Raw genomic sequence first — 27,087 nt, 5'->3', positions numbered from 1 at the left:
ATTAAAACAGTAAATAGAAATCAAAATAAAAAATAAAATTAAAAAATTAAAAATAAAAAAACCCACAGAAGACAACTCACGTAGTGTTAAAAGCCAAAGAACAAAATAATAATAACATACACTATATTGCCAAAAGTATTTGGCCACCTGCCTTGACTCACATATGAACTTGAAGTGCCATCCCATCCCTAACCCATAGGCTTCAATATGATGCCGGTCCAGCTTCAACTCTTCTGGGAAGGCTGTCCACAAGGTTGCGGAGTGTGTTTATAGGAATTTTCCACCATTCTTCCAAAAGTGCATTGGTGAGGTCACACACTGATGTTTGGTGGAGAAAGCCTGGCTCTAAATCTCCGTTCTAATGCATCCCAAAGGTGTTCTATCGGGTTCAAGTCAGGACTCTGCGCAGGCCAGTCAAGTTCATCCACACCAAACTCTGTCACCCATGTCTTTATGGACCTTGTCATGTTGGAAGAGGGAGGGGCCCGCTCCAAACTGTTCCCACAAGGTTGGGAGCATGGAATTGTCCAAAATGTTTTGGTATTCTGGAGCATTTAAAGTTACTTTCACTGGAACTAAGGGGCCAAGCCCAACTCCTGAAAAACAATCCCGCACTATAATTCTGATCATTTGGATGGGTGGCCAAATACTTTTGGCAATATAGTGTATATACATAAACTGTAAATGTGTACATATACATATATACACATATATACACATATATATATATATATATACACACATAACAACAAAGTAAATAAAGCAAAAAAATACTTAATTGTTGCTATATTGCATATCATAACAACAAAGTATTTTTTTGTTTTGCTTTAGGTTTAATGCATTTATTTGATTTGATTTATTAATATATTGAAGTAGTGTAGGATGGACCTGGTGTGTGTGTGGCAATCATTGGTACTTTAACTTTTCAACTTGAACTCAAATAAACAGCTGATGATTGACATGGAAGCACGTGTTATCTAAAACAGCCACCAGATGTCGCTGCTCACATGGATATTTCTAAAACTGGTTTAAATAATATACTCATAATGTTATTGAATTAAGAAAAATCATCATATCAAAACAGAATCAGTCATAAGTCAGGAGACACTGTATCGAAATAGGAAAATGTGTCTCTAAACTTTTGACTGGTAGTGTAAATATGTATGGTAGTGTAAAAAAGGTAGTGTACATATGTATGCTAATGTAAATATGGTAGTGTAAATATGGTAGTGTAATTTTCCTGAGGGAACTCTCCTGAAGGAATCAATAAAGTACTATCTATCTATCTAGCTAAATACGGTAATGTAAATATGTATGGTAGTGTAAATAAGGTAGTGTAAATAGGTATGGTAGTGTAAATATGATAGTGTACTTATGTATTGTAGTGTAAGTATGGTATTGTAAATAAGGTAGTGTAAATAGGTATGGTAGTGTAAATATGATAGTGTACTTATGTATTGTAGTGTAAGTATGGTAGTGTAAAAATGGTAGTGTAAAAATGGTAGTGTAAATATGTATGGTAATGTAAATATGTATGGTAGTGTAAATATGGTAGTGTAAATATGTATGGTAATGTAAATATGTATGGTAGTGTAAATATGATAGTGTAAATATGTATGGTAGTGTAAAAATGTTAGTGTAAATATGGTAGTGTAATTACAGTCATGTAATACGGTAGTGTGGGCTTTGTACCGAGGATGTCGTTGTGGCTTGTGCAGCCCTTTGAGACACTTGTGATTTAGGGCTATATAAATAAAGATTGATTGATTGATTGATAGTGTAAATATGTATGGTAGTGTAATTATGTATAATAGTGTAAATGTGCATGGTAGTGGGAATAAGGTAGTGTAAATATGTATGGTAGTGTAAATATGATAGTCTAAATATGTATGGTAGTGTAAAAATGGTAGTGTAAATATGTATGGTAGTGTAATTATGTATAATAGTGTAAATATGTATGGTTGTGTAAATATGTATATTAGTGTAAATATGTATGGTAGTGTAAAAATGGTAGTGTAAATATGTATGGTAGTGTAAATATGTATGGTAGTGTAAATATGTATAATAATGTAAATATGTATATTAGTGTAAATATGTATGGTAGTGTAAATATGTATATTAGTGTAAATATGTATGATAGTGTAAAGAGGTATGGTAATGTAAATATGGTAGTGTAAATATGATAGTGTAAACACAGTAATGTAATACGGTAGTGTAAATATGTATGGTAGTGTAAATAAGGTAGTGTAATTATGTATGGTAGTGTAAATATATATGGTAATGTATATACAGTATGTATGGTAGTGTAAAAATGGTAGTGTAAATATGGTAGTGTAAATATGGTTATGTAATACGGTAGTGTAAACATGGTAGTGTAAACATGGTAATGTAAATATGGTAGTGTAAATATGGTGATGTCGATATATGGTAGTGTAAATACGATAGTGTAAATACGGTAGTGTAAATATGTATGGTAGTGTAAATACGGTAGTGTAAATACGGTAGTGTAAATATGTATGTAGTGTAAATACGGTAGTGTAAATATGTATGGTAGTGTAAAAATGGTAGTGTAAATACGGTAGTGTAAATATGGTAATGTAATACGGTAATTTAAATATGGTAGTGTAAACATGGTAATGTAAATATGGTAGTGTGCATACGGTAGTGTACATACGGTAGTGTAAATACGGTAGTGTAAATATGTATGGTCGTGTAAAAATGGTAGTGTAAATACGGTAGTGTAAATATGTATGGTAGTGTAAAAATGGTAGTGTAAATACAGTAGTGTAAATATGGTAATGTAATACGGTAATGTAAATATGGTAGTGTAAACATGGTAATGTAAATATGGTAGTGTACATACGGTAGTGTAAATACGGTAGTGTAAATATGTATGGTAGTGTAAAAATGGTAGTGTAAATATGGTAGTGTAAATACGGTAGTGTGAATATGGTAATGTAATACGGTAGTGTAAACATGGTAGTGTAAACATGGTAATGTAAATATGGTAGTGTAAATATGGTAATGTCGATATATGGTAGTGTAAATACGATAGTGTAAATACGGTAGTGTAAATATGTATGGTAGTGTAAATACGGTAGTGTAAATATGTATGGTAGTGTAAATATGGTAGTGTAAATACGGTAGTGAAAATATGGTAATGTCATACGGTAATGTAAATATGGTAGTGTAAACATGGTAATGTAAATATGGTAGTGTAAATACGGTAGTGTGAATATGGTAATGTAATACGGTAGTGTAAACATGGTAGTGTAAACATGGTAATGTAAATATGGTAGTGTAAATATGGTAATGTCGATATATGGTAGTGTAAATACGATAGTGTAAATACGGTAGTGTAAATATGTATGGTAGTGTAAATACGGTAATGTAAATATGTATGGTAGTGTAAAAATGGTAGTGTAAATACGGTAGTGTAAATATGGTAATGTAATACGGTAATGTAAATATGGTAGTGTAAACATGGTAATGTAAATATGGTAGTGTACATACGGTAGTGTACATACGGTAGTGTAAATATGGTAGTGTAAATATGTATGGTAGTGTAAATACAGTAGTGTAAATATGTATGGTAGTGTAAATACGGTAGTGTAAATATGTATGGTAGTGTAAAAATGGTAGTGTAAATACGGTAGTGTAAATATGGTAATGTAATACGGTTATGTAAATATGGTAGTGTAAACATGGTAATGTAAATATGGTAGTGTACATACGGTAGTGTAAATACGGTAGTGTAAATATGTATGGTAGTGTAAATATAGTAGTGTAAATACGGTAGTGTAAATATGTATGGTAGTGTAAATATGGTAGTGTAAATACGGTAGTGTGAATATGGTAATGTAATACGGTAGTGTAAACATGGTAGTGTAAACATGTTAATGTAAATATGGTAGTGTAAATATGGTAATGTCGATATATGGTAGTGTAAATACGGTAGTGTAAATATGTATGGTAGTGTAAATACGGTAGTGTAAATACGGTAGTGTAAATATGTATGGTAGTGTAAATACGGTAGTGTAAATACGGTAGTGTAAATATGTATGGTAGTGTAAATACGGTAGTGTAAATATGTATGGTAGTGTAAATACGGTAGTGTAAATACCATAGTGTAAATAAGTATGGTAGTGTAAATACGGTAGTGTAAATATGTATGGTAGTGTAAAAATGGTAGTGTAAATATGGTAGTGTAAATACGGTAGTGTAAATATGGTAGTGTAAACATGGTAATGTAAATATGGTAGTGTACATACGGTAGTGTAAATACGGTAGTCAGTAGACAGTTTTAACAATTAGATTGTGTACCTAATAAAGTGGCCAAATGAATGCATGTATTCAGTGTGTGTGTGTGTGTGTGTGTGTGTGTGTGTGTGTGTGTGTGTGTGTGTGTGTGTGTGTGTGTGTGTGTGTGTGTGTGGATTAAAGATAAGAAAACAAACAGATCCAATGTTGTGTGTGTAAGTCTGTCATTCAGCAGACTGAGAAACACAAATGTAAATACTGAACACACACACACACACACACACACACACACACACACACACACACACACACACACACACACACACACACACACGCACACACACACACACAGACACACACACACCTACCTGTCCATCAGTGGTGATGGTGCCTCCACAGTCAGAGAGTAGTTCGGACATGTGGTAGAAGGTGGTGAACTCCCACAGGCAGGCCTCCAGGTTGAGGTTCCTGTAGAAGCGCAGTGTGGCGTTCCCCCTCAGGGGGGCGCTGTACTGGTAGGGCGCCGCGTTGCCCGCGCTCTCCGGGTTGCGCGTGGCCGCCGTGATGAAGCCGTGACCCGTGGCGACCTCGCCGTAGTCCAGCAGGTTGGAGCAGCGGTGGTTCCCCACACGGGTTCCGTCCGGGCTGAGAGTCAGGTCAAAGTTCGTGAGGGGCCGGGTGGAAATGACCGGAAGCATGCCTGCAAAATACAAAATAAACATCAAAGCAGAATATTCATATTCATTGATATTCATATATATATATTTATATATATTAGGGATGTCCGATAATGGCTATCCGATATTCCGATATTGTCCACAATATTAATAACAGAAATAAACAACCCTTTTGTGTGATTGAGTGTGAATGAGTTTTTTGGGTTGGTGTACTAATTGTAAGTGTATCTTGTGTTTTTAGTGTTTTTTATGTTGATTTAATTAAAAAAACAAAAACAAAAAAACGATACCGATAATAAATAAAACGATACCGATCATTTCCGATATTACATTTTAACGCATTTATCGGCCAATAATATGGGCAGGCCGAAATTATCGGACAATTTTAATATATATATATATATATAGGATGTCATTGTGGCTTGTGCAGCCCTTTGAGACACTTGTGATTTAGGGCTATATAAGTAAACATTGATTGATTGATGACAAACAAAATAAAACAAACGAAAAAAAAAGTATTAAAAAAAACCCAAATCCAACCCAAACTAACCTAATTAACTGAACTAAAATAAAAATAAAAAACCCCCAAAACAAATAAATAAAAATATAATTAAATTACCCGCAATAAAAATGAAATACAATAAAATAAATCAGCTGGGATAAGGAGAACAAAAATATAGTTTTTTCTGTTGTTTGTGTGTGCATTGTTGTTACGGAGCCCCTAAAGGGATATGGGGGAATTTTATGGAGAAAAACTTTTTATTCCAAAAAATTTTTTTTAAATTATAATTTTTAAATTTTTTTTAATTTTTTTAATAAAAATTGTTTTTTTTTTAAATGTATTCTTTTTTTTTAATACAAAGTTTCTTGTGCGCACGAGAAAGTTTTTATTAAAAACATTTTTTTTTAAATTATAATTTAAAAAAAAAAAATTTAAATAAAAAGTTTCTCGTGCGCGTAGAACATTTTTATTAATAGTTTTTTTTTTTATTATAATTTTTTACTTTTTTTTTAATAAAAAGTTTCTCGTGCACATGAGAAAGTTTTTATTAAAAATGTTTTTTTTTAAAATTCTAATTTGTTTTATTTTTTTATTTTTTTCAATAAAAATAAAAATATTTTTTTTTTTTTTTTTTTTAAATTATCATTTAAAAAAAAAAATGCTTTAATAAAAACTTTCTCGTGCACACGAGATACATGTCTGAAAAAAATAATAATAATACAATTCCCCCATGTCCCTTTAGGGGCTCTGTAACAATGCACACACAAACAACACAAAAAACTACTATATTTTTGTTCTCCTTATCCCAGCTGATTTATTTTATTGTATTTCATTATTATGGCGGGTAATTTAATTGTATTTTTATTTATTTGTTTTGGGGGTTTTTATTTTTATTTTAGTTCAGTTAAATAGGTTAGTTTGGGTTGGATTGTTTTTTTTTATAGTTTATTTTTATTTTGTTTGTCATTAATTTTTCAGACATGTATCTCATGCGCAAGAGAAACTTTTTATTAAAAAAAATATATAAAATTTTTTTTTAATAAAAAATAAATAAATAAAAAAATTAGAACTTTTAAAAACGTTTTTTAATAAAAACCTTCTCGTGCGCACGAGAAACTTTTTATTAAAAAAAAAATTTAAAAAAAATTATAATAAAAAAAAATAAAAAAATTTATTAAAACTTTCTCGTGCACACGAAAAACTTTTTATTACCAAAAAAAAAAAAAAAAAAGAAATTATAATTTTTTTAATTAAAAAAATAAGAAACATTAAAAAAAATTATAATTCAAATTTTTTTTTTTTTCTTAATAAAAAGTTTCTCGTGCGCACGAGAAACTATCTTATGTGCAAAAATTCCCCCATATTCCTTTAGGGGCTCTGTAACAATGCACACACAAACAACACAAAAAACTACTATATTTTTGTTCTCCTTATCCCAGCTGATTTATTTTATTGTATTTCATTATTATGGCGGGTAATTTAATTGTATTTTTATTTATTTGTTTTGGGGGTTTTTATTTTTATTTTAGTTCAGTTAAATAGGTTAGTTTGGGTTGGATTGTTTTTTTTTTATAGTTTATTTTTATTTTGTTTGTCATTAATTTTTCAGACATGTATCTCGTGCGCACGAGAAACTTTATTAACAAAAAAAAAAAAAAAAAAATTATAATTTTTTTTTAATTAAAAAAATAAGAAACATTAAAAAAATTATAATTAAAATTTAACAATGCACACACAAACAACACAAAAAACTACTATATTTTTGTTCTCCTTATCCCAGCTGATTTATTTTATTGTATTTCATTTTTATTGCGGGTAATTTAATTGTATTTTTATTTATTTGTTTTGGGGTTTTTTATTTTTATTTTAGTTCAGTTAATTAGGTTAGTTTGGGTTAGATTTGGGTTTTTCTTTTTGTTTGCGCGTGTGCACGAGAGAAACTTTTTATAAAAATTGTTTTTAATTTTTTAAATAAAAAGTTTCTCGTGCGCACGAGAAACTATGATACGTGTCTGAAAAAATAAATAAAATTAATTATAAAAAAAAAAAAATCCCCCCATGTCCCTTTAAGGACTCCGTACATTGTGCACTTGCATGTGTACAACATTTAGAATTTATGGGTTTTTTTGTGTGCATTTTCTACATACAGTCACTATTTGTGGCTGTATGTAGAAAAGGTACCGCTGAGCGTGCATCAAAAGTGAAAGTGAAAGAAATCCGGATCTGCACCAACCGTCCAGGTGCGGCATGCTGACGCTCACTCGGATCAGGTTTGGGTGCTCGGGGTCGTCCGCTCCGGTGTAGCGCAGCTTGGCGGAGAAAGGCTCCGCCCCCACGGCGCCCATCTTGCGCGGCTGACACATTCCTACAGGACAAAGAAACATTTCCCGTCATGGCGGTGTGTGACAAAGACCAAGATGGACGCCTCACCGTCCTCCTGGCTGATGGTGACCACGGGGCTGGTCAGCTCCAGCCCCTCGTCGCCGTCCGAGTTCACCGCCCTGGCGACGCACTGGACCCGGGAGCCGGCGCGGAAGTAGACCGAGTCCAGCGTGATGGTCTTGGAGGAGGTGAAGAAGGTGTCCAAGTCCACCTCCCTCATGGGGCTGGTGACGCCGTGGGGTCCGGCGGGGGCGCTGACCAGCCAGCGGTACCTGGTCAAGGTGTCGTCGATGCGCTCGCTGACGCAGATGGAGGCGGTCTTGCCGTAGTCCACGTGTCTGCTGCTGCAGGCCTGCAGGGGGAGGACGCTCCATCAGGACCTGACCATGGTTTTGCTGCTCACGTTTAGTATTAGAAGGCTTTGAAGAGCCTGCAGGCGCCGCACTCAAATCCTCGCTTTTGATAAGAACGCTTGGTTTCTTCTCCCCAGGGACACACACACACACACACACACACACACACACACACACACACACACACACACACACACACACACACACACACACACACACACAGGAATGGAAGCAACTCTCCAGTGTATAAAAAGAGGATGCTGGGATGTCAGGTAAATGTTCTTGATGAAAGGTGGCAACAACATGAGAAGTAATAATAAAGTGGTGATGATCAGGTGGTTATTATTGTAGTCATCTGTCCATCAGCTTGGTCCATTAATACATTCATTTATAATAGTATTTACTTTCTTTTATTGAACTTCCAGTAAACTTATTTGACTCATTATTTACTTTCTTTTGACTTTGATTTACCTTCTATTGACCTTCTTTAACTTTATATTTACCTCCTATTTCACTTTTTTATTTTCTATTTACCTTCTATTTGACTTGTTTGACCTCCTATTTAAACTTTTATATTCTAACCTAATATTTACCTTTTATTTACCTTCTATTCATTTGTATTTACTACTTTGACCTTCTTTTACCTTCTATTTACCTTTTTTTACCTTCTATTTTACTTGTTTGACCTTCTTTTTAACCCTTTCTAACCTTATATTACCTTTGATTTACTTTCTATTAAGTTGTATTCATTACTTTTACATTCTATTTGCCTTCTTTTTTTTTTTTACAAACTGTTTACTTTTATTTACCTCGTTATTTACTGAGTTTTATCGCTCTTGTACCTTTAATTTACTTCCTTTACACTCTATTTACCTTATTTTACCTTTTGTCTACCCTTTCACCTTCTTTTACCTTTTATTTACCTTCTATTCACCTTTCTTTTACCTTTTATTTAACTTTTTAATCTTCTATTTACATTTTCTTACATTCTGTGGACCTTCTTTTACATTGTATTTAACATTTTTTAACCTTCCTTTACCTTATTTTCACTATTATTTACTACTTTTACCTTATTATTTACGTTCCTTGAACAATTTTTTTCACCTTCTATTTACCTCCTCTTAATTTTCTTGTACATTTAATTAACTTCTTTTACACTCTATTTTCCTTATTTCACCTTTTATTTACTCTTTTCACCATCTTTTACCTTTTATGTACTTTGGATTCACCTTCTTTGACCTTTTATTTAACCTTTTCATTTTCTATTTACAATTTTTTTTACATTCTATTGATCTTCTTTAACATTCAATTTAACTTGTTTTACCTTCTATTTAACTTTTTTTTAACCTTCTTTTACTTTTTATTTGCCTTCCTTTCACAATGAATTACTACTTTTACCTTCTTTTACCATTTATTTACCTCCTTTTTTCCTTATTGTACCTTTAATTTACTTCCTTTACACTATCTTTACCTTATTTTACCTTTTATTTACCTTCTATTCACCTTCTTTTACCTTTTATTTAACTTTTTAATCTTTTATTTCCTGTTTTTTTACATTCTATTGACCTTCTTTTGCATTCTATTTAACGTTTTTTAACCTTCCCTTACCTTTTACTTGTCTTCTTTTCACTATTATTTACTACTTTTACCTTATTTTACCTTCTATTGACCTTCTTTACCTTCTACTTACTTCCTTTTATACTTCTTGTACCTTTAATTAACTTATTTTACACTCTATTTACTTTATTTTACCTTTTATTTATCTTTTTCACCATCTTTTACCTTTTATTTACCTTCCTTTCACAATTAATTACTACGTTTACCTTATTTTACGTTTTATTTACCTCTTTTTTCCTTCTTGTACCTTTAATTTACTTCCTTTACACTCTATTTACCTTATTTGACCTTTTATTTAGCTTTTAAATCTTCTTTTTACGTTTTTTTTCCCCCATTCTATTTAACATTTTTTAACCTTCCTTTACCTTTTACTTACCTTCTTTTCACTATTTACTGCTTTTACCTTATTTTACCTTATATTGACCTTCTTTTACCTTCTACTTACTTCCTTTTATACTTCTTGTACCTTTAATTAACTTCTTTTACACTCCATTTACCTTATTTTACCTTTTATTTATCTTTTTCACCATCTTTTACATTTTATTTACCTTCTATTCACCTTCTTTTACATTTTATTTAACTGTTATATTTTCTATTTACAAATGTTTTACATTCTATTGACCTTCAGTTATTCTATTGAACTTTTTAAAACCTTGTTTTACCTTTTATTTACCTCCTTTTATCCTTCTTGTACCTTTAATTTACTTCCTTTACACTCTATTTACTTTTTTTCGACTTTATTTTACCCTTTTTCCCACTTTTTCCACCTTTACTTCACCTTTATTATCTTTAATTGACCTTCTATTCAACTTCTTAAATGCGTCCTGTATTAGATAAATGGTTCTTAGTTCCACTCAGGAAAGGATTCATGGAAGCAACACCAGACAATGATCCACAGTTGCAAGGCTGCACGTGACAAGAAGACAATGAAGGTGGGCTGACCGTCACACAGACCACAGGGTAGCCAGCAGGCGGGTGAGCGCCACCCGGTGGGCGGGCGTGGTGGTCGTAGTGGAGCAGCGAGACCACGCGGGGCAAAGACGGGAAGGTGACGTCGGCCATGCTGGTGGTCTCCTCGATGTAGACCATCACTTTGGTCACCTGAGGGTCAAAACACACGACGTGTTGAAATTAAATTGACATAAAAAGATGCTAAAACCAACACAAAGTACGTCAACATATGCATAAATGTCAGAAATAAGCGTGAAGTTTTTGTAGTTTTCTTGTCCAAAATCCATGATAGTACAAACCCAGAATTAATCAATGAATGACAGAACATCATGTAAAATTTGACCTAAAAATAACTTAAATTTAAAATAATTTTATGTATTTTTAGTTTGTTTTATTTTGAAAAAAATACAATTATATATATTTTTTGTTTTGCTTGAATGTAGAACCTTATTTGATCAATAATGTATATTTGTTCCTTATGCAAACTCCAATATTAAGTAAAAAAAAAAAAAAAGAAATTTTACCTCAATCTTATTCCCAGCCCCTTCCTGCTCCATCATTGATAAAAAAACAAATAGGCAAATTTGAGTAGTTTTAGCACCTGTCTAACATGAAAGCAATGGTTGTGAGTTCCAATCCTGATCGGATTTGAGTTTTAATGATGTTAACGTGAGCGTGTGTGTGTGTGTGTGTGTGTGTGTGTGTGTGTGTGTGTGTGTGTGTGTGTGTGTGTGTGGATTGCTGACCTGAGTTTCGGCCACCATGTTGTCGTCGGGCTTCAGGTGCAGCGTGAAAGCTTCCCTCATCTCCCGCACGCCGTCGTACAAAACCTCCACCTGCACCACCTTCTCCTTGTCACCCCGCCTGAACTCCACGTCTGCACACACACACACGCACACACACACACACACACACACACACACACACACACACACACACACACACACACACACACACACACACACACACACACACAGGCATGCATCAGAGGACGATTCTATTTTTGTTGATTGATTAATCGAGTAATCTATCCATCAGGTTGTTCGATTAATCGAGTAATCTGTGCATCAGTTTGTTTGATTAATAAAGTAATCTGTCCATCAGGTTGTTCGATTAATCGAGTAATCTATCCATCAAGTTATTCGATTAATCAAGTAATCTAGCCATCAGGTTGTTCAATTGTCGAGTAATCTTTTCATCAGGTTGTTCGATTAATCGAGTAATCCATCCAACAGGTTGTTCGATTATCGAGTATTCTTTTCATCAGGTTGTTCGATTAATTGAGTAATCTATCCACCATGTTGTTTGATTAATCGGGTAATGTATCCACCAGGTTGTTCGATTGATCGAGTAATCTATCCATCCGGTTGTTTGATTAATCGAGTAATCTATCCATTAGGTTGTTCGATTAATCGAGTCATCTGTCCATCAGGTTGTTCGGTTAATGGAGTAATCTGTCCATCAGGTTGTTCGATTAATCGAGTAATCTGTCCATCAGGTTATTCGATTAATCGAGTAATCTGTCCATCAGGTTATTCGATGAATTGAGTAATCTATCCATCATGTTGTTCGATTAATAGAGTAATTTATCCATCAGGTTGTTCGAATAGTCAAGTAATCTATCCATCAGGTTATTTGATTAATCGAGTAATCTATCCATTAGGTTGTTCGATTAATCGATTAATCTATCCACCAGGTTGTTTGATTAATCTTCTTCGATTAATCGCGTAATCTGTCCATCAGGTTGTTCGATTAATCGAGTAATTTATCCATCAGGTTGCTCGAATAATCAAGTAATCTATCCATCAGGTTTTTTTTATTAATCGAGTAATCTATCCATCAGGTTGTTCGATTAATCGATCCACCAGGTTGTTTGATTAATCTTCTTCGATTAATCGAGTAATCTGTCCATCGGGTTGTTCGATTAATCGAGCAATCTATCCATCAAGTTGTTCGCTTAATCGAGTAATCTGTCCATCAGATTGTTCGATTAATAGATTAATCTATCCATCAAGTAATCTAGCCATCAGGTTATTCAATTAATTAAGTATTCTATCCATCAGGTTGTTTGATTAATCGAGTAATCTATCCAACAGGTTGTTCGATTATCAAGTAATCTTTTCATCAGGTTGTTCAATTGTCGAGTAATCTTTTCATCAGGTTGTTCGATTAATCGAGTAATCCATCCAACAGGTTGTTCGATTATCGAGTAATCTTTTCATCAGGTTGTTCGATTAATTGAGTAATCTATCCACCATGTTGTTTGATTAATCGAGTGATGTATCCACCAGGTTGTTCGATTAATCGAGTAATCTATCCATCAGGTTGTTGGATTAATCGAGTAATCTGTCCATCAGGTTGTTCGATTAATCAAGTAATCTATCCATCAGGTTGTTCGATTAATCGAGTAATCTGTCCATCAGGTTGTTCGATTAATCGAGTAATATGTCCATCGGGTTTGCTTTATTAATCGAGTAATCTATCCATCAGGTTGTTCGATTAATCGAGTAATCTGTCCATCAGGTTGTTCGATTAATCGAGTAATCTGTCTATCAGGTTGTTCGATTAAGCGAGTAATTTGTCCATGAGATTGTTGGATTAATCGAGTAATCTGTCCATCAGGTTGTTCGATTAATCGAGTAATCTATCCATCAGGTTGTTCGATTAATCAAATAATCTATCCATCAGGTACATCACAACTAGACAACATGTAATATTGTAAACAACAAGCATGATTTATCAAACACACCTTACAGCTTACAACTAAATCAAGATCTTGGCCTCACTTCCTTTGATGCACCGCCACAATAAAAGAGAAATAGTCGCTACTAAATACAGTAGTGATTAGTGGTCATAGAACTCCAAAAGTGTTGGTGCTAATAAAGAGCGTTGTTGGACTCACCTCGGGACACGGGGTGGTAGTCCTCCCCCGACACGGCCGAGCCGTCTTTGGTGTGAACCCGCACCACGGACACCTGGGAGGTGTCGCCCAGTCGCAGCAAGGGGATCCTCACCGTCGCCACGGCGCCCGCCTCCTTGGGCTCGCTGACGCTGAACTTGGTCTCCGAGAAGCGGATGATGGGTTCTAGGGATGGAGCGAGGACTTGGACGTCAAGCTGGTCCTCAAGGAACCTCGTTATTGTGCAACGTTAAGATATCCAAATGATATAAGCGTAGCTCCGCTTATAGCTGGCTAAAAAAAATAGTGCGCTAATTGCTAAAGTTAGCAGCTAGCACCGCTAATCGCTAGCTGGCAGCTAGTGGTGAACATTGCTATGTAACCACGAGTGGAGCAAAAGGCTAGGTGACAACAAATGGCGCAAATAGCTAGCTAAAAACTAGTGGCGCAAATTGCGCAGGCTGAACAGGCTAACTTGAACAGGCTAACTTGAACAGGCTAACTTGAAAAGGCTAACTTGAACAGGCTAACTTGAACATGCTATCTTGAACAGGCTAACTTGAACAGGCTAACTTGAACATGCTATCTTGAACATGCTATCTTGAACATGCTAACTTGAACAGGCTAACTTGAACATGCTAACTTGAACATGCTATCTTGAACATGCTAACTTGAACAGGCTAACTTGAACATGCTAACTTGAACATGCTATCTTGAACAGGCTAACGTGAACAGGCTAACTTGAACATGCTAACTTGAACATGCTAAATTGAACATGCTAACTTGAACAGGCTAACTTGAACATGCTAACTTGAACATGCTATCTTGAACAGGCTAAATTGAACATGCTAACTTGAACATGCTATCTTGAACAAGCTAACTTGAACAAGCTAACTTGAACAGGCTAACTTGAACAGGCTAACTTGAACATGCTAACTTGAACAGGCTAACTTGTACATGCTAACTTGAACAGGCTAACTTGTACATGCTAACTTGAACATGCTAACTTGAACAGGCTAACTTGAACATGCTATCTTGAACATGCTAACTTGAACAGGCTAACTTGAACATGCTATCTTGAACAGGCTAACTTCAACAGGCTAACTTGCAAAGGCTAACTTGAACATGCTAACTTGAACAGGCTAACTTGAACATGCTATCTTGAACAGGCTAACTTGAACAGGCTAACTTGCACAGGCTAACTTGAACATGCTAACTTGAACAGGCTAACTTGAACATGCTATCTTGAACATGCTATCTTGAACAGGCTAACTTGAACAGGCTAACTTGCATAGGCTAACTTGAACATGCTAACTTGAACATGCTAACTTGAACATGCTATCTTGAACAGGCTAAATTGAACATGCTAACTTGAACATGCTATCTTGAACAAGCTAACTTGAACAGGCTAACTTGAACAGGCTAACTTGAACATGCTAACTTGAACAGGCTAACTTGTACATGCTAACTTGAACAGGCTAACTTGTACATGCTAACTTGAACATGCTAACTTGAACAGGCTAACTTGAACATGCTATCTTGAACATGCTAACTTGAACAGGCTAACTTGAACATGCTATCTTGAACAGGCTAACTTCAACAGGCTAACTTGCAAAGGCTAACTTGAACATGCTAACTTGAACAGGCTAACTTGAACATGCTATCTTGAACAGGCTAACTTGAACAGGCTAACTTGCACAGGCTAACTTGAACATGCTAACTTGAACAGGCTAACTTGAACATGCTATCTTGAACATGCGATCTTGAACAGGCTAACTTGAACAGGCTAACTTGAACATGCTAACTTGAACATGCTCACTTGAACAGGCTAACTTGAACATGCTAACTTGAACAGGCTAACTTGAACAGGCTATCTTGAACATGCTAACTTGAACAGGCTAACTTGAACATGCTATCTTGAACAGGCTAACTTGAACATGCTAACTTGAACAGGCTAACTTGAACAGGCTAACTTGAACATGCTATCTTGAACAGGCTAACTTGAACATGCTAACTTGAACAGGCTAACTTGAACAGGCTAACTTGAACATGCTAACTTGAACAGTCTATCTTGAACATGCTAACTTGAACAGGCTAACTTGAACATGCTATCTTGAACAGGCTATCTTGAACGTGCTAACTTGAACAGGCTAACTTGAACATGCTCACTTGAACATGCTCACTTGAACAGGCTAACTTGAACATGCTAACTTGAACAGGCTAACTTGAACATGCTAACTTGAACAGGCTAAATTGAACATGCTAACTTGAACAGGCTAACTTGAACATGCTTACTTGAACAGGCTAACTTGAACAGGCTACATTGAACATGATAACTTGAACATGCTAACTTGAACAGGCTAACTTGAACATGCTAACTTGAACAGGCTAACTTGAACAGGCTAACTTGAACATGCTATCTTGAACAGGCTAACTTGAACATGTTAACTTGAACAGGCAAACTTGAAAAGGCTAAGTTGAACAGGCTAACTTGAACATGCTATCTTGAACATGCTATCTTGAACAGGCTAACTTGAACATGTTAACTTGAACAGGCAAACTTGAAAAGGCTAAGTTGAACAGGCTAACTTGAACATGCTATCTTGAACAGGCTAACTTGAACAGGCTAACTTGAACATGCGATCTTGAACAGGCTAACTTGAAAAGGCTAACTTGAACATGCTAACTTGAACAGGCTAACTTGAACAGGCTAACTTGAACAGGCTAACTTGAACAGGCTAACTTTAGCATGTAGCATGTGTCACGCTAGAGTGCCTCTATCTTACTGTCGGCAGCGTCTTGGATTTTCACCAGCGTCTCCTTCAGGGTCCCCAGCGCGGCCCCAAACCCGGAGTCACTCTCCGGGCTCCCGAGGACCAGGCGAAGCTCCTCCGGGTCCTCGTAGAGCGAGTCGTCCACCAGCGACACCGCGCACACCTTCTCCGTCTCGCCTGTCAAGGTGTGCAAACCACAGGTGAGCAAGGAAGGAAGGAAGCAAGGAAGGAAGGAAGGAAGGAAGGTGTGTACCGGGCAGGAAGGTGAGGATTGACGCGTCCGTGTTGGGACGCTCGTCAAAGTCCGAGACCACCTGGGCCGACCCCTGGCGGGTGTAGCAGCGCACGGTGGAGCGCCACCTGAGGTCACCGCTGCGGTGCACCGTGACCGCCAGTCGGCCCTCGTGCTCCTGGGCGGAGTGCACCGCCTCACGGAACTGAACCTTCGGCACTGCCAGGACGCCACGAGAAGATCACATGACCAACTGAGCATTCGCGAAGAAAGTTAGCGTGCTAACAGTTAGCATGTGTCAAGCTGCACAGCTGCAAAATCAGCTAAATAAGTTAGCATGCTAACGTGTCAACTACCAAGGTATATGACTCTAGGAGGTGTACGGCTGTAAAATTGTCACAAAAAAAAAAAACGTTAGCGTGCTAACAGTTAGCATGTGTCAAGTATCAATTTTTTTTCAATTTTTTGATTGATTGAATTTTTAAGTGTACCGCTGCTAAATTGGTTGAAAAAGCTATCACGCTAATCTTAACAATAAAAATGCTAACAGCTAGCATGTGTCGGCTACTGAAGTGTATGGCTGTAAAATTGTCAGAAAAAACGTTAGCATGTGTCAAGTATCAATTTGTATGAATTTTTTGATGGATTGAATTTTTAGGTGTACCGCTGCTAAATTGGTTGAAAAAGTTATCATGCTAATCTTAAGATTAAAATGCTAACAGCTAGCATGTGTCAACTACTGAAGTGTATGGCTGTAAATTTGTCAGAAAAAACGTTAGCATGTGTCAAGTATCAATTTTTATAAATTTTTTGATGGATTGAATTTTTAGGTGTACCGCTGCTAAATTGGTTGAAAAAGTTATCATGCTAATCTTAAGATTAAAATGCTAACAGCTAGCATGTGTCAACTACTGAAGTGTATGGCTGTAAAATTGTCAGAAAAAACGTTAGCATGTGTCAAGTATCAATTTTTATAAATTTTTTGATTGATTGAATTTTTAGGTGTACCGCTGCTAAATTGGTTGAAAAATGTATCATGCTAATCTTAACATTAAAATGCTAACAGCTAGCATGTGTCAACTACTGAAGTATATGGCTGTAAAATGGGCAAAAAAAAAAAAATGTTAGCGTGCTAACAGTTAGCATGTGTCAAGTATAAATTTTTTTAAATTTTTTGATTGATTGAATTTTTAAGTGTACCGCTGCTAAATTGGTTGAAAAAGTTATCTCGCTAATCTTAACAATAAAATGCTAACAGCTAGCATGTGTCAACTACTGAAGTGTATGGCTATAAAATTGTCAGAAAAAACATTAGCATGTGTCAAGTATCAATTTTTATGAATTTTTTGATGGATTGAATTTTTAGGTGTACCGCTGCTAAATTGGTGGAAAAAGTTATCATGCTAATCTTAACATTAAAATGCTAACAGCTAGCATGTGTCAACTACTGAAGTATATGGCTGTAAAATGAGTTTAAAAAAAAGTTTGCGTGCTAACAGCTAGCATGTGTCAAGTATCAATTTTTATGACTGAGGTGTACCGCTGCTAAATTGGTGGAAAAAGTTATCATGCTAATGTTAACATTAAAATGCTAACAGCTAGCATGTGTCAACTACTGAAGTGTATGGCTGTAAAATTGTCACAAAAAAAAACATTTGCGTGCTAACAGTTAGCATGTGTCAAGTATAAATTTTTATGACTGAGGTGTACCGCTGCTAAATTGGTGGAAAAAGTTATCATGCTAATGTTAACATTAAAATGCTAACAGCTAGCATGTGTCAACTACTGAAGTATATGGCTGTAAAATGGGCAAAAAAAAAAAAAAAAGTTAGTGTGCTAACAGTTAGCATGTGTCAAGTATCAATTTTTATAAATTGTATACATTTTTGATTGATTGAATTTTTAGGTGTACTGCAGCTAAATTGGTTGAAAAAGTTATATTGCTAATCTCAACATTAAAATGCTAACAGCTAGCATGTGTCAACTACTGAAGTGTATGGCTATAAAATTGTCAGAAAAAACGTTAGCATGTGTCAAGTATCAATTTTTATGAATTTTTTGATGGATTGAATTTTTAGGTGTACCGCTGCTAAATTGGTTGAAAAAGTTATCATGCTAATCTTAAGATTAAAATGCTAACAGCTAGCATGTGTCAACTACTGAAGTATATGGCTGTAAAATGGGCTAAAAAAAAAGTTAGCGTGCTAACAGCTAGCATGTGTCCAGTATCAATTTTTATGACTGAGGTGTACCGCTGCTAAATTGGTGGAAAAATGCATCATGCTAATGTTAACATTAAAATGCTAACAGCTAGCATGTGTCAACTACTGAAGTATATGGCTGTAAAATGGGCAAAAAAAAACAAAGTTAGTGTGCTAACAGTTAGCATGTGTCAAGTATCAATTTTTATAATTTGTATACATTTTTGATTGATTGAATTTTTAGGTGTACTGCAGCTAAATTGGTTGAAAAAGTTATATTGCTAATCTCAACATTAAAATGCTAACAGCTAGCATGTGTCAACTACTGAAGTGTATGGCTATAAAATTGTCAGAAAAAACGTTAGCATGTGTCAAGTATCAATTTTTATGAATTTTTTGATGGATTGAATTTTTAGGTGTACCGCTGCTAAATTGGTTGAAAAAGTTATCATGCTAATCTTAAGATTAAAATGCTAACAGCTAGCATGTGTCAACTACTGAAGTATATGGCTGTAAAATGGGCTAAAAAAAAAGTTAGCGTGCTAACAGCTAGCATGTGTCCAGTATCAATTTTTATGACTGAGGTGTACCGCTGCTAAATTGGTGGAAAAATGCATCATGCTAATGTTAACATTAAAATGCTAACAGCTAGCATGTGTCAACTACTGAAGTATATGGCTGTAAAATGGGCTAAAAAAAACAAAGTTAGTGTGCTAACAGTTAGCATGTGTCAAGTATCAATTTTTATAATTTGTATACATTTTTGATTGATTGAATTTTTAGGTGTACTGCAGCTAAATTGGTTGAAAAAGTTATATTGCTAATCTCAACATTAAAATGCTAACAGCTAGCATGTGTCAACTACTGAAGTGTATGGCTATAAAATTGTCAGAAAAAACGTTAGCATGTGTCAAGTATCAATTTTTATGAATTTTTTGATGGATTGAATTTTTAGGTGTACCGCTGCTAAATTGGTTGAAAAAGTTATCATGCTAATCTTAAGATTAAAATGCTAACAGCTAGCATGTGTCAACTACTGAAGTATATGGCTGTAAAATGGGCTAAAAAAAAAGTTAGCGTGCTAACAGCTAGCATGTGTCCAGTATCAATTTTTATGACTGAGGTGTACCGCTGCTAAATTGGTGGAAAAATGCATCATGCTAATGTTAACATTAAAATGCTAACAGCTAGCATGTGTCAACTACTGAAGTATATGGCTGTAAAATGGGCAAAAAAAAAAAAAGTTTGTGTGCTAACAGTTAGCATGTGTCAAGTATAAATTTTTATAAATGTTTTGATTGATTTAATTTTTAAGTGTACCGCTGCTAAATTGGTTGAAAAAGTTATCATGCTAATCTTAACATTAAAATGCTAACAGCTAGCATGTGTCAAATACTGAAGTGTATGGCTATAAAATTGTCAGAAAAAAACGTTAGCATGTGTCAAGTATCAATTTGTATGCATTTTTTGATGGATTGAATTTTTAGGTGTACCGCTGCTAAATTGGTTGAAAAAGTTATCATGCTAATCTTAAGATCAAAATGCTAACAGCTAGCATGTGTCAACTACTGAAGTATATGGCTGTAAAATGGGCTAAATAAAAAGTTAGCGTGCTAACAGCTAGCATGTGTCAAGTATCAATTTTTATGACTGAGGTGTACCGCTGCTAAATTGGTGGAAAAAGTTATCATGCTAATGTTAACATTAAAATGCTAACAGCTAGCATGTGTCAACTACTGAAGTATATGGCTGTAAAATGGGCAAAAAAAAAAGTTAGCGTGCTAACAGCTAGCATGTGTCAAGTATCAATTTTTATGACTGAGGTGTACCGCTGCTAAATTGGTGGAAAAAGTTATCATGCTAATGTTAACATTAAAATGCTAACAGCTAGCATGTGTCAACTACTGAAGTATATGGCTGTAAAATGGGCAAAAAAAAGAAGTTAGCGTGCTAACAGCTAGCATGTGTCAAGTATACATTTTTATAAATTTTTTGATTGATTTAAGTTTTTGGTGTACCGCTGCTAAATTGGCTGAAAAAGTTATCACGCTAATCTTAACATTAAAATGCTAACATCTAGCATGTGTCAACTACTGAAGTGTATGGCTGTAAAATTGCCAAAAACAAAACATTAGCGTGCTAACAGTTAGCATGTGTCAAGTAATATGTTGTATGACTCTACGCTGTACAGCTGCAAAATCAGCTAAATAAGTCAGCATGCTAACGTGTCAACTACCAAGGTATATGACTTTAGGAGGTGTACTGCTGTAAAATTGTCAAAAAAAAAAACGTTAGCATGCTAACAGTTAGCATATGTCAAGTATACATTTTTATTCATTTTTATAAATTTTTTGATAGATTGAATTTTTAGGTGTACCGCTGCAAAACTGGTTGAAAAAGTTATCACGCTAATCTTAACTTTAAAATGCTAACAGCTAGCATGTGTCAACTACTGAAGTGTATGGCTGTAAAATTATCACACAAAAAAAACATTTGCGTGCTAACAGTTAGCATGTGTCAAGTATCAATTTTTATGACTGAGGTGTACCGCTGCTAAATTGTCTGAAAAAGTTATCATGCTAATCTTAACATTAAAATGCTAACAGCTGGCATGTGTCAACTACTGAAGTATATGGCTGTAAAATGGGCAAAAGAAAATTTGCGCGCTAACAGCTAGCATGTGTCAAGTATCAATTTCGATGACTCTGAGGTGTACGGCTGCAAAATTGTCATAAAAATGTTAGCAAGCCAATGTTAGCGTGTTCACAGTTAGCACGTGTGAACTATCAAGTTATATGACTGAGGTGTACCTCTGCAAAATTGACTGAAAAAGTTATCATGTAAATCGTAACATTAACATGCTAACAGCTAGCATGTGTCAACTACTAAAGTTTGTGATTCTGAGGTATACGTCTGTAAAATGGGCTTAAAAAGTTAACGTGCTAACAGTTAGCATGTGTCAAGTAACAAGTTGTAGGACTGTACGCTGTACAGCTGCAAAATCAGCCAAATAAGTTAGCATGCTAACAGTTCACGTATATGACTCTATGAAGTGCATGACTGTAAAATTGGCTAAAAAATGTTAGCGTGCTAACAGTTAGCATGTGTCAGGTATCAATTTTATGACTGAGGTGTACCGCTGCTAAATTGGCTGAAAAAGTTACCATGCTAATCTTAACATTAAAATGCTAACAGTTAGCATGTGTCAATTACTGAAGTGTATGGCTGTTAAAAAAACCAAAAAGAGTTAGCGTGCTAACATCTAGCATGTGTCAAGTATCAAGTTAGATGACTCTGAGGTGTACGGCTGCAAAATTGTCATAAAAATGTTAGCACGCTAATGTTAGCGTGCTAACAGTTAGCACGTGTGAACTATCAAGTTATATGACTGAGGTGTACCTCTGCAAAATTGACTGAAAAAGTTATCATGTAAATCGTAACATTAACAAGCTAACAGCTAGCAAGTGTCAACTAGTAAAGTTTTTGATTCTGAGGTATACGGCTGTAAAATGGGCTTAAAAAGTTAACGTGCTAACAGTTAGCATGTGTCAAGTAACAAGTTGTAGGACTGTACGCTGTACAGCTGCAAAATCAGCTAAATAAGTTAGCATCATAACAGCTCACGTATATGACTCTATGAAGTGTACGGCTGAAAAATTGGCTAAAAAAATGTTAGCGTGCTAACAGTTAGCATGTGTCAAGTATCAATTTTTATGACTGAGGTGTACCGCTGCTAAATTGGCTGAAAAATGATCATGCTAATCTTAACACTAACATGCTAACAGCTTGGATGTATCAACTACTAAAGGATATGGCTGTAAAATGGGCTAAAAAAAAGTTAGCGTGCTGACAGCTAGCATGTGTCCAGTATCAATTTTTATGACTGAGGTGTACCGCTGCTAAATTGGTGGAAAAAGTTATCATGCTAATGTTAACATTAAAATGCTAACAGCTAGCATGTGTCGACTACTGAAGTATATGGCTGTAAAATGGGCACAAAAAAAAAAAAAGTTAGCGTGCTAACAGTTAGCATGTGTCAAGTATCAATTTTTTTCAATTTTTTGATTGATTGAATTTTTAAGTGTACCGCTGCTAAATTGGTTGAAAAAGTTATCTCGCTAATCTTAACAATAAAATGCTAACAGCTAGCATGTGTCAACTACTGAAGTGTATGGCTATAAAATTGTCAGAAAAAACATTAGCATGTGTCAAGTATCAATTGTTATGAATTTTTTGTTGGATTGAATTTTTAGGTGTACCGCTGCTAAATTGGTTGAAAAAGTTATCATGCTATTCTTAAGATTAAAATGCTAACAGCTAGCATGTGTGAACTACTGAAGTATATGGCTGTAAAATGGGCTAAAAAAAAAAGTTAGCGTCCTAACAGCTAGCATGTGTCCAGTATCAATTTTTATGACTGAGGTGTACCGCTGCTAAATTTGTTGAAAAAGTTATCATGCTAATGTTAACATTAAAATGCTAACAGCTAGCATGTGTCGACTACTGAAGTATATGGCTGCAAAATGGGCAAAAAAAAAAAAGTTAGTGTGCTAACAGTTAGCATGTGTCAAGTATCAATTTTTATAATTTTTTATACATTTTTTGATTGATTGAATTTTTAGGTGTACTGCAGCTAAATTGGTTGAAAAAGTTATCATGTTAATCTTAACATTAAAATGTTAACAGCTAGCATGTGTCAACTACTGAAGTATATGGCTGTAAAATGGGCTGAAAAAAGTTAGCGTGCTAACAGTTAGCATGTGTCAAGTAATAATTTGTTATCAATTTTATCATGTAAATCATAACATTAACATGCTAACAGCTAGCATGTGTCAACTACTAAAGTTTGTGATTCTGAGGTATACGGCTGTAAAATGGGCTGAAAAGTTAACGCGCTAACAGTTAGCATGTGTCAAGTAACAAGTTGTAGGACTGTACGCTGTACAGCTGCAAAATCAGCTACATAAGTTAGCATGCTAACAGCTCACGTATATGACTCTATGAATTGTACGGCTGTAAAATTGGCTAAAAAAATGTTAGCGTGCTAACAGTTAGCATGTGTCAGGTATCAATTTTTATGACTGAGGTGTATCGCTACTAAATTGGCTGAAAAAGTTATCATGCTAATCTTAACATGCTAACAGCTAGGATGTATCAACTACTAAAGTATATGGCTGTAAAATGGGCTGAAAAAAAGTTAGCGTGCTAACAGTTAGCATGTGTCAAGTATCAGGTTTTTAAAAGCATTCACAGTCTGAGGTGCCCTCAGGTGGTCAGGGAGAGCGTTCCACAGACTGGGAGCGGCTGATGTAGTCGGACAGACGACTTACAGTCCGACACAGAGTCGTTGATGAAGACCGTCGCCTTCCCGGGTTCTCCCAGGACGCCGTTGGTCGGCATACGCAGGACCAGGTCAAAGGTCTCCGGCCCCTCCAGCTCGGGCTTCCCCAGGTCATCCAGGAGGTCGATCCTGAACGACAGCACGCTGACGCCCGCGGCGAAGTCCAGGTTGCGACTGACGCCCACGTAGTCCACGCCGACTGAGGACAAGGTTGGAACAAGGTCGGCGAAGACGCGGAGAAAGTTTTGACATCCGACAATCCAGACCGGGGACCTCACCTTCCGCGGAGGCGGGCTCGGATTTGCGAGAGCGAACGGTGACGCTGGCGCCCTTGGAGAGGTCGGTGCCGGTGCGCCACACTTTGACGTCCACGTGACCGGCGCTCTCGTCCGCGTGATACGCCTGCTCGCCAAAGTAAAAGACTGGAGCTGAGAGGGACGAAAAATATAAAGTAGTAGAATTTCACATGTATGTTAGCATGTGTGTTAGCATGTTTGCATGTGTGTGCACATGTTAGCATGTGTGTTAGCACATTAGCATGTATGTCAGCATGTTTGCATGTGTGTTAGCATACCAGCATGTGTGTTAGCATGTTAGCATGTGTGTTAGCATGTTTGCATGTGTGTGTGCACATGTTAGCATGTGTGTGTGCACATGTTAGTATGTGTGTTAGCATGTATGTTAGCATGTTTGCATGTGTGTGTGCACATGTTAGCATGTGTGTGTGCACATGTTAGTATGTGTGTTAGCATGTGTGTTAGCATGTTTGCATGTGTGTTAACATGTTAGCATGTGTGTTAGCACATTAGCATGTATGTCAGCATGTTTGCATGTGTGTTAGCATGCTAGCATGTGTGTTAGCATGTTTGCATGTGTGTGCACATGTTAGCATGTGTGTTAGCACATTAGCATGTATGTCAGCATGTTTGCATGTGTGTTAGCATGCCAGCATGTGTGTTAGCATGTTAGCATGTGTGTTAGCATGTTTGCATGTGTGTGTGCACATGTTAGAATGTGTGTGTGCAATGTTAGTATGTGTGTTAGCATGTATGTTAGCATGTTTGCATGTGTGTGTGCACATGTTAGCATGTGTGTGTGCACATGTTAGTATGTGTGTTAGCATGTTAGCATGTGTGTTAGCATGTTTGCATGTGTGTTAACATGTTAGCATGTGTGTTAGCACATTAGCATGTATGTCAGCATGTTTGCATGTGTGTTAGCATGCTAGCATGTGTGTTAGCATGTTTGCATGTGTGTTAACATGTTTGCATGTGTGTTAGCACATTAGCATGTATGTCAGCATGTTTGTTAGCATGTATGTTAGCATGTGTGTTAGCATGTTTGCATGTGTGTGTGCACATGTTAGCATGTGTGTGTGCATATGTTAGTATGTGTGTTAGCATGTATGTTAGCATGTTTGCATGTGTGTGTGCACATGTTAGCATGTGTGTGTGCACATGTTAGTATGTGTGTTAGCATGTTTGCATGTTTTTGTGCACATGTTAGCATGTGTGTTAGCACATTAGCATGTATGTCAGCATGTTTGCATGTGTGTTAGCATGCCAGCATGTGTGTTAGCATGTTAGCATGTGTGTTAGCATGTTTGCATTTGTGTGTGCACATGTTAGAATGTGTGTGTGCACATGTTAGTATGTGTGTTAGCATGTATGTTAGCATGTTTGCATGTGTGTGTGCACATGTTAGCATGTGTGTGTGCACATGTTAGTATGTGTGTTAGCATGTATGTTAGCATGTTTGCATGTGTGTGTGCACATGTTAGCATGTGTGTGTGCACATGTTAGTATGTGTGATAGCATGTTAGCATGTGTGTTAGCATGTTTGCATGTGTGTTAACATGTTAGCATGTGTGTTAGCATGTTTGCATGTGTGTGCACATGTTAGTATGTGTGTTAGCATTTGTGTGTGTGTGTGCACATGTTAGCATTTGTGTTAATATGTTAGCGTGTTTGCACATGTTAGCATGTGTGTTAGCATGTTTGCATGTATTTGTGTGCACATGTTAGTATGTGTGTTAACATGTTAGCATGTGTGTTAGCATGTTAGCATGTGTGTGTGCACATGTTAGTATGTGTGCTAGCATGCTAGCATGTGTGTGTGCACATGTTAGTATGTGTGTTAGCATATTAGCATGTGTGTTAACATGTTAGCATGTGTGTTAGCGTGTTTGCACATATTAGGATGTATGTTAGCATGTTTGCATGTGTGTTAGCATGTTTGCATGTGTGTGCACATGTTAGCATGTGTGTTAACATGTTAGCATGTGTGTTAGCGTGTTTGCACATATTAGCATGTATGTTAGCATGCTTGCATGTGTTTGAATGTGTGTGTGCACATGTTAGCATGTGAGTTAGCATGCTTGCATGTGTGTGTGTGCACATGTTAGCATGTTTGCATGTGTGTGTGTGCACAAGTTAGCATGTGAGTTAGCATGTTTGCATGTGTGTGTGTGCACATGTTAGCATGTGAGTTAGCATGTTTGCATGTGTGTGTGTGCACATGTTAGCATGTGAGTTAGCATGTTTGCATGTGTGTGTGCACATGTTAGCATGTGAGTTAGCATGTTTGCATGTGTGTGTGTGCACATGTTAGCATGTGTGTTAGCCTGTTTGCATGTGTGTGTGTGCACATGTTAGCATGTGTGTTAGCCTGTTTAAATGTGTGTGTGTGTGTGTGCACATGTTAGCATGTGAGTTAGCATGTTTGCATGTGTGTTTGTGCACATGTTAGCATGTGTGTTAGCATGTTGGCATGCAAACTTTTGACTGGTACTGTACAAGGGTGTGTGTTTGCATACATTTGCGTGTGTTAGCGTCAGTGTTGGGACTAACGCGTTACAGAGTTCCTGTAACGCTGTTGCTTTCGGCGGTAAATAGTAAT

The 27,087-nt window shown here is 36.1% G+C and overlaps 1 protein-coding gene across 1 annotated transcript in view; it reads right to left on the bottom strand.

Moving 5' to 3' along the window:
- The window catches only part of LOC133577199 (FRAS1-related extracellular matrix protein 2-like), a 129,146-nt gene that overhangs the window by 13,344 nt on the left and 88,715 nt on the right, over positions 1-27,087 (bottom strand). Inside the window, exons 7-16 of the mRNA XM_061930832.1 lie at positions 24,468-24,617; positions 24,179-24,388; positions 16,669-16,866; positions 16,428-16,592; positions 13,645-13,827; positions 11,489-11,619; positions 10,734-10,892; positions 7,870-8,173; positions 7,673-7,804; positions 4,629-4,960 (exon numbers count right to left, since the gene is read on the bottom strand). Of these exons, the coding sequence (XP_061786816.1) occupies positions 4,629-4,960; positions 7,673-7,804; positions 7,870-8,173; positions 10,734-10,892; positions 11,489-11,619; positions 13,645-13,827; positions 16,428-16,592; positions 16,669-16,866; positions 24,179-24,388; positions 24,468-24,617 (1,964 nt within the window). The remainder of the gene's footprint in view (positions 1-4,628; positions 4,961-7,672; positions 7,805-7,869; positions 8,174-10,733; positions 10,893-11,488; positions 11,620-13,644; positions 13,828-16,427; positions 16,593-16,668; positions 16,867-24,178; positions 24,389-24,467; positions 24,618-27,087) is intronic.

Source organism: Nerophis lumbriciformis, linkage group LG37 (assembly GCF_033978685.3).
Source record: "Nerophis lumbriciformis linkage group LG37, RoL_Nlum_v2.1, whole genome shotgun sequence".
In the NCBI taxonomy this organism is placed as follows: Eukaryota; Metazoa; Chordata; class Actinopteri; order Syngnathiformes; family Syngnathidae; genus Nerophis; species Nerophis lumbriciformis.
Note: the sequence above shows the minus strand (reverse complement) of the source record. Positions and strands in the feature narration are given on the sequence as shown.